The sequence below is a fragment of the Lepisma saccharinum genome, chromosome 5 (assembly GCF_977018435.1).
Source record: "Lepisma saccharinum chromosome 5, izLepSacc3.1, whole genome shotgun sequence".
Taxonomy (NCBI): Eukaryota; Metazoa; Arthropoda; class Insecta; order Zygentoma; family Lepismatidae; genus Lepisma; species Lepisma saccharinum.
Window position 1 is genome coordinate 84,426,815 of NC_139233.1, and position 13,040 is coordinate 84,439,854.

Consider the following 13,040-nt stretch of genomic DNA (forward strand, 5'->3'; position numbering starts at 1 on the left):
GGATTAATTTTATTTGTATGTCTAGTCAACTTTCCCACCTAAGCACTAAGCAGCAGCCACACCGCCTGCATTTGCGGGTGGAGGCCAGAGTTGCTAAAGGTCCAGGAATTTTAAATAAATTCAATTCCCACCCAGGAGAGAAAATCAGCTAGCGTAAATGGGTTCTGGACCATAAGGAAACTCTTCATCTATAACGTTTTCAATTTGGTCCATGAATTATTTTCCAGATGAATTTAATTTCGGTCCAGGATCCTTATTTCCTGAAGAATTTAAATACAGTCAAGGAACATTTTTTTCCGGATCAGTTTAAATAGGGTCAAAGTTCCGTATTGAAATGAAACAATTCGCAAGTTGGTACGTATTTAGATTGTGTGAGAGAAAAGGTTCCGGTCCTATAACGGAATCCTATAGAACAAATGTATGCGTTCCCTAATCTTAACAATCCCAGGGTTGTTAATGGTCCAGGTACTGTAAATAAATTCATTTCACATCCGGGAGAGAAAATCAGCAAGTGTAAATGTGTTCTAGGCCTCAATTCCATCCAGAAACCTTTTTCCCGTATAAATTTAAATACGGTGCAGGAACTCTTTTTTTGGTAAAATTTAAATACGGTCCAGGAACCTTGTTTTGCGGCTGAATTTAAACACTGTCCAAGAACCTTTTTTCCAGGATCAATTAAAATTCGGTGCAGGATTTTTTTTCCGGATCAATTTAAATACGATCCAGTAACTTTTTTTTAATGGAACAATACACTACTAGGACCGAATTTAAATTGTGCGAGTAGAAAGGTTCCGGTCCTGCAACGGAACCCAATAAAACCCATAGAACTTATGGGTAGATGGACTTTGACAACCCTGGTAGAAGCTAAATGAAGAAAATTCACAAAATATGCAGAATTTTGAAACATATTTTTTCTAGAGCATGTACTCTACTATATAAAGTTGACTACATACCTCCTTTCCTTCCTTAATTGAAATGTGGCTTATTCTTCATCACATGTGAGATCAACCGACCTGGGAGTCAAACGCGGTCGCCTGTGTGGTAGTCGGACACCAATTTAGATAGTCAATGTGTTGGACATTTGGTCGATCAATCGATCCTACTTAATTTTTTTCGAGAGGAAAACGAGCTGGCAGCTTCACACTCGAAATTTCACTTCGCCTACCCCCTGGTGGAGTGGTTATCACATCGTGCTACGATGCCAGGTGTGCCGGGTTCGAATTCCGGACTGAGCATGGGTGTTTGTTGTGTCCATTGATCAATTTAATCATATCATCACTCATCCCCATCTTCGCAATTAGCCAAATGTAGCAGAAGAGCAAAGTAAAATGAACCAAATCAATCGAAATTTCACTCGCAATGCATGAAAATGAGATCTCAAGCACTCCGTGATCCTACCGGAATCTCACGTTTACAGAAGCTAACTATGAAACTACTTCTAGGATCAAACTGTTCTTCGAACTAGTTGGCAGTCATCAATTGTCGACCAATCAACACAGTAGGGCAAAAAGAAGCAGATGTTTCTTGAAAATGAGTGGAAAGTTACCAAGGAAGGATATAAAGTCGATACATTACAAAGGCTTATTATGGCCTTTCCCTTCATTGCAGGTTTATGAGCACAAGGGTTGAGTGTGGGAACCTGAAGGAACCACAACATTTTTGTCATTCATCTGCCGCCAAAAAAGGGACAAACAGTAGATTTCTTTCTCTTGCAATTTGAAAAGCCTATGTCCATGCTGAACCATAAAGTAATTAACCCAGAAAGTCCTAGCTACCTGCAGTGGGTTTCGGCGCGGCCGATAACCAGAGCCAGACGAAGAGAAGATTTTGTGGGAGGGGGTGACCTGGCTTAGGCCCCCTGTTGTGCATGAAGGGAAAGTGAGTTTTCAAAAGGTCCCCGACTTCCCAGAAAGGGACGGCCCATAAAATCACTGCATTTCCTACCAATGCAGCCGTTTGTGTTCAACCAAAGTGTATGTCACCGTAGGATCCGAGCGCTTCGAGTTCTGTCGGTTGCGGGACTTCTTGAGTCTTTTGTCAACATGGTGCCAATCAGAGTTTCTTTCTGCCAAGGTCGTTGCACCTATGAATCGGCTCTACAGCTTGAGTGGCAAAAGACATGTTGTACAGAGAAAAGTTGCACCGGAAAAATTACCTTCTTAAATACGATGAAACCTGTAAAACATCCACAGATATTTATTCGGGGGTGGTCCCTCTAACAAAACATCAATATTCTCAAAATGCTTTGAACGGACTGTGTAAAACATTGCAATACTGCAAAAGCTGAACCTGCTCTGCAACACAAGGAAAATGCCTCATTTAGCAATTAATGTGCATTTGTTAAGTTGTTAAGTTCAGTATGGCACTACATTTTAAATAATGCTGATGGAATAAATCAATAAAGTTTGTTAAATGACAACGACTCCTTACCACAAGAATATAATAAATAATTCTTTACGGATATTCCCTATAACTGTTGGGGGTTCGACGTGCTGACCCCACGTCACCCCATTACTGGTTAAACATCTCCACACCTCTAGGTAGGATTGTGGGCAGTCGGGAGATAGGCCAAAGCCCTTCCAGGGCTGTCGAACCACGGGTTATTATTTATTTATAGATGCTTAAATATATGTGCAACCAGACATGTCTATCTAGTGACTTATTTCAAGGGTTGTACTTGACTCAACAAAATAAGCTTACTGTGTAAGGCAGATTCATACGAACCAAAAATACCCAAAATAATAACAATAATAATAATAATTTATTTCAAAATTACAAAAATGTATTTACTTGTTCTTGTTTAAATTTTCGTTCTTTGAAAAGTTTGTTAAGGAGTTGAGTTGAGTTGGTGCTTTTAAGTCCACTATATGCACAGTAAGGCTAATCGGGACTGGACCTACAGTTTAAAGTAAGATCCGGACCACTGTGTATCTCCACCCATGTATCGAACCCGGGACCCCTCGATTACAAGGCAACAACGCTATCACTGCGCAATCGGGGAGGCATCATTTGTTAAGGAGGATTCTCAAAATCGGTCTTCACGATATCGAGAAAAATATGCGACTCGAGAAATCGTACAGTTTGTGAAGATAATTACTTTTAACACGTTGCATGTTTTAGACTGTTTTAATAGTAGAATAGATATTTGATGCGAATAATACTACTTACTCGGAGATATGAGGCATCCTGCCACCATTATACTTATTTAGCGTGTATTGCGCTCTGATTCGGGACCAGTTGTAACTGTTTGCATATATGTGGTTTACCGCTGCACAAGCGGTTGTTCTTTAATCTACTCAAGCTCAAAACATTGTTTGGATGCAACGGCAACACCCAACGCCCAACCGCCTCCCCGATGGCGCAGTGGTAGTGCCGTCACCTTGTAATCAAGGGGTCCCAGGTTCGATTCCCGGTGGAGGCACATAGTGGTTCGGATCCCACCTTAAACTGTAGGTCCAGTCCCGATTAGCTTTACTGTGCATAAAGTGGACTTAAAACAACAAATCAATCCAATCAACGCCCAACCCTGCCTGTGGTTGGCCTGCGTCTGCTAGGGGTGAAAAGACTGCTCCCTCAAAATTTCGAGAAACAACGAAGTTCTAGGTTCCTACACTGACACCCACTATAGCTAGAACCAGGAAAACGAGAAAGAAATGTGGTTTTGGGTTCGTGCCACTCAAGAACAGTGTTTCTAACTGAAAGAAAAAATACTGAAAAACTATTTTGCAATATTTGTCATGAAAGTAAAATTTTCAGCAAATGTAGAACAGTTTGCCGGGCCACGTGAACGTTTCGGGGGGCCAGTGCCCCCTCGGCCCCCCCTAACGACGTCCCTGCCAATAGGGACAAGTTTCCCATTCTGATCTACAGTTTGGAAAATGGTTTATCGACTTTCTGGATTATGAAACAGTTGGGAAATTTCAAATTACCAAAAAATTAGAACCTGAGGAATACTTAAATCTTGAATGGTAACAAACCATATCGGGAACTTCTAATAAAATTATAATGTCCGCGCTATAAGTTCACAAGCAGCTGCTTCAGGCAGGAATTACATGTGGCATTATAAAATTTGTGAAATGACAGGAGTTTTCTGAGTATTTTCCAGAGAAATTCCGAAACTATCAGGAAATTGCAGACATTTGCTTTGCAATCCCATCTGGTGTGTGAAATTAATTTCTTTCCCATCTGTATCCCATTCTATATGCTTGTAATTTATAAGAACAAAATAAGTCTGAAGAAATTTTTACGAACAAGTCTCTGCACATAGCAGATAGAACAGGTAAACTGGTAATTTTATTGAACCAAAGTGCAGGGGGGGGGGGGTTGGAACCGTTGAACCCCCCCTTAAATATGCCCATGCTGTGTGCTCTCCTAGGGAAATCATTTTGGCCGATTTTCACCTTTCCCTATGTAAGGGAAGGCATTACAGGCATATTTTGTTGTAGCAGCAGTACAACAGTAAGGTTGTACTTACCTGTTTTTCTTCCCATAAATTGTGTAAAATGACAATGCATCTTTCCATGGAGCAGCTGTTCGTCAATGGTAATATTTCCCCAAGAAGGAAGCAGCAGTTCTCTATGAACCAGTTCCACAATTCGGACACCAGAGCAAACGTGTCCATCTTCAACCTCTCTGATCTCCTTTTCATATCAAATTTTAAAATATCAGAGGATCTCCAAAAATCGGTCCCTAGGGGTAGTGTATTGGAAGAAGCAAATCTCCCATTTTTGAGACCACCGGTCTGCCACTGAGATGGCTCTAACACAGTAGACACCTTACACACATACATGAAAGCTATTACTGCCTTCAACTCTTCAAGTTTGATTGATCAGTCCCTAGTTGGCTGCATGCTCCTATCTGATTACATCTCGTTGAAAAGTGATGAAAAGCGCTTGAAGTATCTGCTTCAACTTGTAGGACCACTTTGTTATTTCAAGGTAATCGCAGCTCCTTTTCTCCCTGCCACTGGACCTTTATTAGCAACCACCCACCACTGGGAGCCATCCAGAATGATCCTAAAGTACAGTCCAATTCACTCTCTTCAGCCACTGCTTCTTGAGGGACTTCTGACTCTTCTTTCTCTTCAGACAATGAAGATAAGGGCAGAAGCATAAAGTCTTCTTCTCACCCCGATTCATCACTGGAGAGTTTATCCTCCTCTTCTGAGTGCTCCAGATTTCTCTCACAGTTAGACCTAGGTGATGTGAATATTACATTTTCTCCTGTCAGTATACAAGATGAAACATGGTGAAAGAAAATGCATTTTAACCTGAACAAACTTGAACATGCAGGGATGACAGAAATATGTGTTTCCCCATACATTGTCAAATCAAGAGCATCATACGAAAGGTTTCACTTGCTCAAAAACCTGTCTCGCCGCTGCAACACTCCTTAGTTTCTAGCAGGCAGTAAAAGTAGCAACACTGTCTGAACAAAGGGTGGGAAAACATAAAAAAGCAGAGCAAATATAGAGGCATGAAGGAGGGTCGGTGGACATGTGTGCATATTTTTCAAGGTTTCAGAATTTGTATGGAATATGAAACATGCTGATGAAATATGGATTACAATTAAACTGCATTTTGTATATGGCAGCCATGCCTGCCAACTTCTTTTTACAAGACTGGGAAGTAAATGCATTTCCTTAAAGAGAGTGCATGCAAATAGAAAAAATCAGTTTACTTAACATTTTCTTTTTTACAAATTGTTAAGAAATGGGGCAATAAGAAAATTTAAACCATGATAATTACACCTGTTGTAGTACTAGTGTTAGGCATGCTCTTACCCATAGATGTCCAGGCATAATAAAAAAACACAGCACAAAATAACCCACTAAAAGATTGACCCTTTGCAGCTTTCTCTCTCGCAATGTTATGGGAGAGATGGAGGAGTAAGTGCAAGGTTTAAGAACAAGAAGATCAGGTGCACTGAAGCGATCTTAGGGTCAACATAAATGACATGTAGATGAGTGTATGATTGCGTGGGGAGAAAAGAGCTGCCATTACATTTTGGTTTTTTAATGTTGGATATGTTTTAGTGCCTACTATCATGTTTCCCCTTAACCAAAATTTTAGTGCCTTTTTGCTTGCCTATAGGGCTATTTTTGCTGTTTAGAAATCTACTGATTTTGTAACAGATCAATTGTTACTGTGCCTTTTCCATCCCTTCTGATCAATTCTGTAGATTTTCCATCACTCGCCACATCCCACAAATTTTCCATAATGAGTAGTTCCACTTTATATTTCCAAGTTTGCTAATTTGTTGCTATGGTTTGCAATCTTCAATCCTTCTTTCACCACATCATACATAGATTGATCGATATCCTCTACCAAGGACTGTTGACTGCTACTTTTCCTTGCTCTTGAAGGTTCCTTCATTTTTTTCAGCCCTCGTGTTTACAACTGTGGAAATCCGTCGATTTCACTCAAATACAATCAAGATCAGTTAGTGGACATGTCTAACCGCTCTTCAAAGCTCTAATTTTGCTTCAGTTATCATTGCCACAATATTAGTAACTTACTCCTAAACCATGTACTACATAACAAACAAGTGGTTATAGCTCAAGTTATTCCACAAAACCACTTTGATTTTTGTCCCTTGTTCTACAATAATGAAGGATAAATGTCAGCAGAATTTGCAGCTGTTGCAAATCACACACAAAAAATCATGCTTTGCTTGCCATCTTGAAATGCCTGGACCAATTTTTCTCAAATACCATGAGGTACCAATGGTCAATGGTATCTAGCAGCTGTATAAATTTCATCTCAGAAACTTCAAATTTATGATAGTTATTGTAATAGTATTTAAACATAATTATTTTAAAATATTTGCAAATTTGCCCTCACTCGTATTGTACTTTTGTTATTTAGCATCACTTTCCTGCCACTTTTGGCTAATTGAGATGATGAGTGATGATTAAATTATATTGATGAACAGACATTCACAAAGAACAACCATCCCTGGCTGTGGCTCGAATCCAGGAACTTCATTGATAAGATTAAAAGTCTAAGCTGAATGATTGCCCTACCTCATCTCCTAAACTGCTTATTATTTTTTTTCCAGGAGACCTGTAGTACAATTAGTATCCTGAAGTTATGATGAGTTTTCCTTGCCATTGTAGAATGTATTTGATGCAGAGTTTTGAAAACAACTGTGTAATGAAACAAAAATGTACTGTGTAATGCCATTTTGAAATGGGTCGATCTGGCTGAAATACAATAGCGTATTTGAATTTGAAGTATCTAACCGCATATTATTCAGAACATCTCATCAGATGGAATGGAAATGTATGATAAACAGAATTTTTTGTCTTGAGGTACTTCTGACATGTGTTAGCACAGTGAGACATTATCATTCAGACATACTATTATCTTAATTATATAAAAAGAAATCATTAGAAAAACATGACTTCAATATCAAGGAAAGAATGCAGAAACACAAATCACTTGCTAAAACAGGTGGATTCTGCTTGTTTCCCTGGTGATCTTTCATCCCTATGACATCACAGACCTTCCAAAGCAGGCAGCAAGCAGGTCAACAGACCTTGTCCCCTACACTCCTTTCCAGAACAGGATTCTTTTGTTTCTTTTGAGAATCAAACTCCTCATACAGAGGTTGTTCCGTCTACGTTTGGCCAATTTCGTTCCTCCCCCCCTGCACTCAGAATGAACTCACCCAACCTTGGTCAGGCATGTTTGTCAGTGTAGTGTGTGAGCTGTAAAAGAGTGGTTGTGTTTTCTCACTGGGCCAAAAATCCCACCAAAACTGAGCCGCTTTTTGGGAGGAGTGCGTTGTATAACTTTCCAAGTGTTTGCATTTTCTCGCTTGGCCGAAAATGTTGCCAAAACAGTTGCTTTTGGGAAGGTTATGTTGTAGCCTTTTATGACGCAAAGTTCAGTGTGTCAATGATCAGGAAGTAGTGTAAGAGCAAGAATTGTGATGTTAGTTTGACTTTATTCAAGAATGTGATCGGCAAGTATAAGGATTGCATGGCCCCAGCGTTCGGTTCTCCAACAAAGGGGACGAGAACACGGCCGTGCACACAAGCCACAACCAGTATGCAAGTGCAAGGTGCTGTTAACAGTTTCCAAAGACATATTTAGATGATTTTCCATCTGTCTTTGGGTCGGTGGATTCTCTTGCATGCCCATTCTGCGAAGTTTCGCCTGCATACTGGTGGTTTGCTTGTGTGCACGGCCGTGTTCTCGTCTCCTTTGCTGGAGAACCGAACGCTGGGGCCATGCAATCCTTATACTTGCCGATCACATTCTTGAATAAAGTCAAACTAACGTCACAATTCTTGCTCTTACACTACTTCCTGAACCTCGACACACTGAACTTTGCGTCATAAAAGGCTACAACAAAACCTTCCCAAAAGCAACTGTTTTGGCAGCATTTTCGGCCAAGCGAGAAAATGCAAACACTTGGAAAGTTATACAACGCACTCCTCCCAAAAAGCAGCTCAGTTTTGGCGGGATTTTTGGCCCAGTGAGAAAACACAACCACACTTTTACAGCTCACACACTACACTGACAAACATGCCTGACCAAGGTTGGGTGAGTTCATTCTGAGTGCAGGGTGGGAGGAACGAAATTGGCCAAACGTAGGCGGAACAACCTCTGTACATTGTACCCACCAGGGCCCATAACCTGTTGCTATATTTGTTTCATTGGTAGAATGCACATAAAGAGTCCAGGAACTTTCAAATAACATTTAATCAGAACAATAAAAGAAACATCCACACCAAGGAATGAAATAGCAACCAAATGCATATTACACAGAGTGTACATACATACTATTCACCTAAAACAAAAGATAAACTTTTGTGCTGAATTTTACCTGTTGTGTACTTTATACAAGTTTTTGTTACACCAACATAATGAACCATCCATGCTATTCAAGGAACATGTACAATTGTATATTGTATCAGTGGTAAACTTTATATTGGTATATTTTCTTGGTTTTGGCAAAATTTCACATGAGACCATTCTTTATTTTATGCAGTGGAGATGGCATGTTTACATCTAGTTCTTTGGGTAGTATGAATTGTGGCTCAGATACTTTGTGGTCCTCTTCGAGATGAACTTTTGGGAAGACACGCACAACACAACTTCAGTTTAAAGTTGGTGGAATATTATTTCATGACAATCACCATGTGTGTTTTTAATCTTTGTATCGTTGCATTAGTTCTCATTTATGTAATCCTTTTATTTCAGTCTCTCGTATGTTCGAAGTATTCCATCCACGGGATCAGCCATTCAGCTGGTGAGAGTGAGCGAGACCCTGGGAGACATAGTAACCGTCAGCCACGTGAACAGCGAGAGTAGTTGCATGAGACTCTACACGATCAATGCTTCGTTGGTGAACAGCGTCGTCACCAAGGAACAGATCACGGCACTCTGCTTCTCCTGTGCTCCTGAAGGAGTCTCTGTGAATGTGATTGCTACAGGGTTAGCTACTGGAAGTGTCATGTAAGTGCTTCATTTGACTGTTTTGTGAGTAGCCGGTAGATCAATGTTAGAATTCACTGCAGATACTTAAGACATATGTATTAAGAGTGCTGCAGCGAGGGCTTTTTGCTCGAGCATGTAATAGTTCATGTGGATGATGCTAGACAGCATACGGAATTGACAGCTTCTTCTCTGGAGCGAAGAATGCTCGAACAGTCAGAACAAGCGGTATACACTCAAAGCCCAGTATTATACGTATAACCATAATTTGTCTGTAGTAGTTGGCCTTCAAATATGGATCGTGAAGTGAAAGATGCAGTGAAATTGAAACTTAAGTGAACGTAGTCATCATATCCATGTTAAATTGTAGTTTAGCATTTAGTCTATCTTACCAATACATAGCAATATATGAAAATGAATAGATGGTTATGGGCTGAAACTACCAGGATGAATTTTTACACATATATTTCTATGATTATTGTCCCATTGAAATTATACTACACTCTATACACTCGAGCGTATCACGCTTGAGCGTTGGAGACTCGAACGAGTATGAGCGAGCGAAAGTGGTCCCATGCAGTACTCTAATATGTATGCTGCATGAAGAAGAAGAAGAAGGAAAAAAAACTGGAACACTAGTCAAAGTAATGTGTACAAAACAGCACACACCACACCATAAAAATCACTAAGTGTTTATAATGAGGATGTGAAAAACATTCACGAGACAATAAAAAGTTTTAAAACATTTGCAGCACTGGTTGTTTATGAGTAAAAAGGAAAAGGATGTAAGTCAAAGTCACAGCTCTGAAATGAATATGACAACTTGTACACAATAACTACTCATTTAGTAAGAATTCCCACTAAATGAGTGAAATGAAAGATTGAAATGGGTTGGTTGGATATGGGAAGTCAGACCAGGCTGTGGGCTGTTCAAAAAAAGACCGGACTTTTGCAATACATACTTTATTACCACAATTACAAAATTACACATGCTTGTCTCCTTCAAAGTACTTCCCCATGCTTGCAAGGCAGTGCTCCCATCGTTTCTGCCACTGTCCGGATGCCTCCTGAAATGCATTTTTTGGGATAACTCTCATCTGTGTGCACTTGCAAAATTACATCCTTTCGAGGTTTTTCTCAACTAAGGAAACAGAAAAAGTCTGCAGGGACCAGAACCTGCCTGAGAAGTTGGTTCAAGCTAGGGAAGGTTTATATCACTTGTCTCTTTATCACTAAACACTCTTTCCACCATGGTGGTCAAGTGCATGGAGTGCTCAGCACCGAAGATTCTTCCATCCTCATTATCATGACTACCCATAAGTGGCAGAAAAGTAATTTAAGATAAGGAAATAGAAATGGCAAGGAGTAAGATTTTCTTTTGAATATTAATGTGGGACACTGTGAATGAAAATGAAAATTATAACTTACTGAAATGGTGTGAATACTGTGTGAGAACCAGGGACTGAATATCGGTCTTTGACAGTACCAGTACTCTACCACTGAGCCACCAAACCAACCAACCTGTCGCCTCCTTACCATTTCCACAACTTAGATCTCTGAATATATCCATAATATCCATTTAAAGTATACCACAACTTCTGCTTACTATTGGACACCCTTGGACATGTGACACTAAAGCCATCTTCCTGCAGTTGAGCTATATGTGTGCTTATTGCACAAAGAGGATTGGCACCAAGTGCTAAAGATCCAGGTTCAGCCACAGATTCCACATTACTTTTCAGTAAGTTATAGTATACCCTTGGTGCTATTTCATACAGGCAATTCGATTTAACATAAAAATTTAATAAATTGTAAATGTGGAGAATGTTCAGTTTACTTTGCCTATTTTAGCAGTTATTTTGTCATGTTATATTTGTACCTGCCTTTTCTAGCCAGCATAAAGGCTCAACTTGCAGGTTCTAGTTATTAGTATGTGAAATTTAATATTATACATCTATGGTACATAAACATATTGTCAACTAACACAATATTTTGGTTCAAATGCAACATACAAGCTAGAAAAAAGTTGAAGTAATGTTCTCACATTCTCGTTCTTTATTCAAATTTTGCTTATCACAGTGCAGTATTAGCACTCTACAGTGGAAAGTTAGTTCTATAAGATACATAGCACTGTTTTTCAAATAACATGGGTTTTTACATGAACTTTTTTTTTTTCATTTGTTACTTGTAGGTTGTGGAGTACTTGGGACCTTGCACCTGTGAGAGAAATATGTTGTGATTTACTTAAGAAACCAATAATCAGGTAATATTTTCTTAGTAAGTAATTAACTAATACAAGAAAGTGTGTGTATGCAATGAATCAAGAAAAGTACAAAAGGATTTGTTAAATAGCATCTGGCCTGGTAAAAATACTATCTTAACTAGTGCTTAGAAACAATGACAAACCACAGTTGTTACTTGGTGTGCCTCTTTCCAGCAAATCATTATCTTTCCCATACAGCACTCAAATGTCGAAGGGACATCTCATGAATATCTTTTGGATGTTCAAATTTCTGGACATTCAACAATTTCCAAGAACATCCAGTAGATATAGGTAAAGAATGGTGTTATAATCCAGTAGATATTCATTGGATATCCATATGTCCATCCAGGAGATATAGGTAAAGGCAAAATGTTGTTCTAAAGTTAAATACCTCAACTTCTATTTACAAGAGACAAAGCCCATGGAAAATTTTCAAGCTACTCAAGCATATCTTCGGAAATGAACCTCCGTGAGGCACGAAATACAACAAATATAAAGGCAACTAAAATTTATTATGCACAAAAGTTGCATACATACATGTGCTATTTTTTCAACATAATTGCCACCTGAATTCAGGCACTTGTCATAGCATGGCACCATCTTTTGTATGCCCTCATTGAAGAAGGTCGCCATCAGGGAACTCAGCCACTCCCAAACCCCATCCATCAGCTCCTCATTGCTCTCAAATCTCTGTGACCCTAACCACACTTTAATCTTTGGGAAGAAATGAAAGTCGCTGGGTGTGAGGTCCAGGGCCGCGACTGTATCGGTAGCATATTTCACCTAGACAGTGATCAGAATGCTACATTTTAAAAGTAGCTTCGCTACATCTACAGCTACATTTACCAAAAAGTAGCTCGCTACGCTACTCATGTGCGCTACTCGCTACTTCACTATTTTTGCGCTACTTCTGCATAAGAAAAAAAACCTTGAAACATGCACATGGATATTCAAAAGAAGCCCCTAGTGTGATAGTTACTGGGAAATAGGATCGTAGATCGTTATACGAGCGTAATTCGTTAGATGTTTGCTCTAACTTTGCGAATAGCTGGGGTTTGGTATAACTAAATGAGCGACAGGTGGAGATATGCTTTATGTAAGTTTCCTGTTGGGAATGCTCCCTGAAGGCACAGTGGAAACTTTGTCACCTTGTAATGAAAAGGGCCCCAGGTTAGATACCTGGCAGAGGCACTAGTGGTTCAGATCCAGTCTGGATTAGCTTGTCTCTGTGCATAAAGTGGACTAAAAAACTAGGAAAGACACTAGTTAGGAGGATGGATCCTCCTGCTCCTCCTTTCCCCACACTGCTCATCATCATCATTCACCATTCT

General features: G+C 39.6%; 1 protein-coding gene across 3 annotated transcripts in view; it reads left to right on the forward strand.

The window, feature by feature from the left end:
* The window catches only part of mv (lysosomal-trafficking regulator mauve), a 488,369-nt gene that overhangs the window by 459,095 nt on the left and 16,234 nt on the right, over nt 1-13,040 (forward strand). For all 3 annotated transcript variants that reach the window (XM_083122737.1, XM_083122738.1, XM_083122739.1), the window contains exons 42-43: nt 9,213-9,467; nt 11,638-11,709. In XM_083122737.1, the coding sequence (XP_082978863.1) occupies nt 9,213-9,467; nt 11,638-11,709 (327 nt within the window). The remainder of the gene's footprint in view (nt 1-9,212; nt 9,468-11,637; nt 11,710-13,040) is intronic.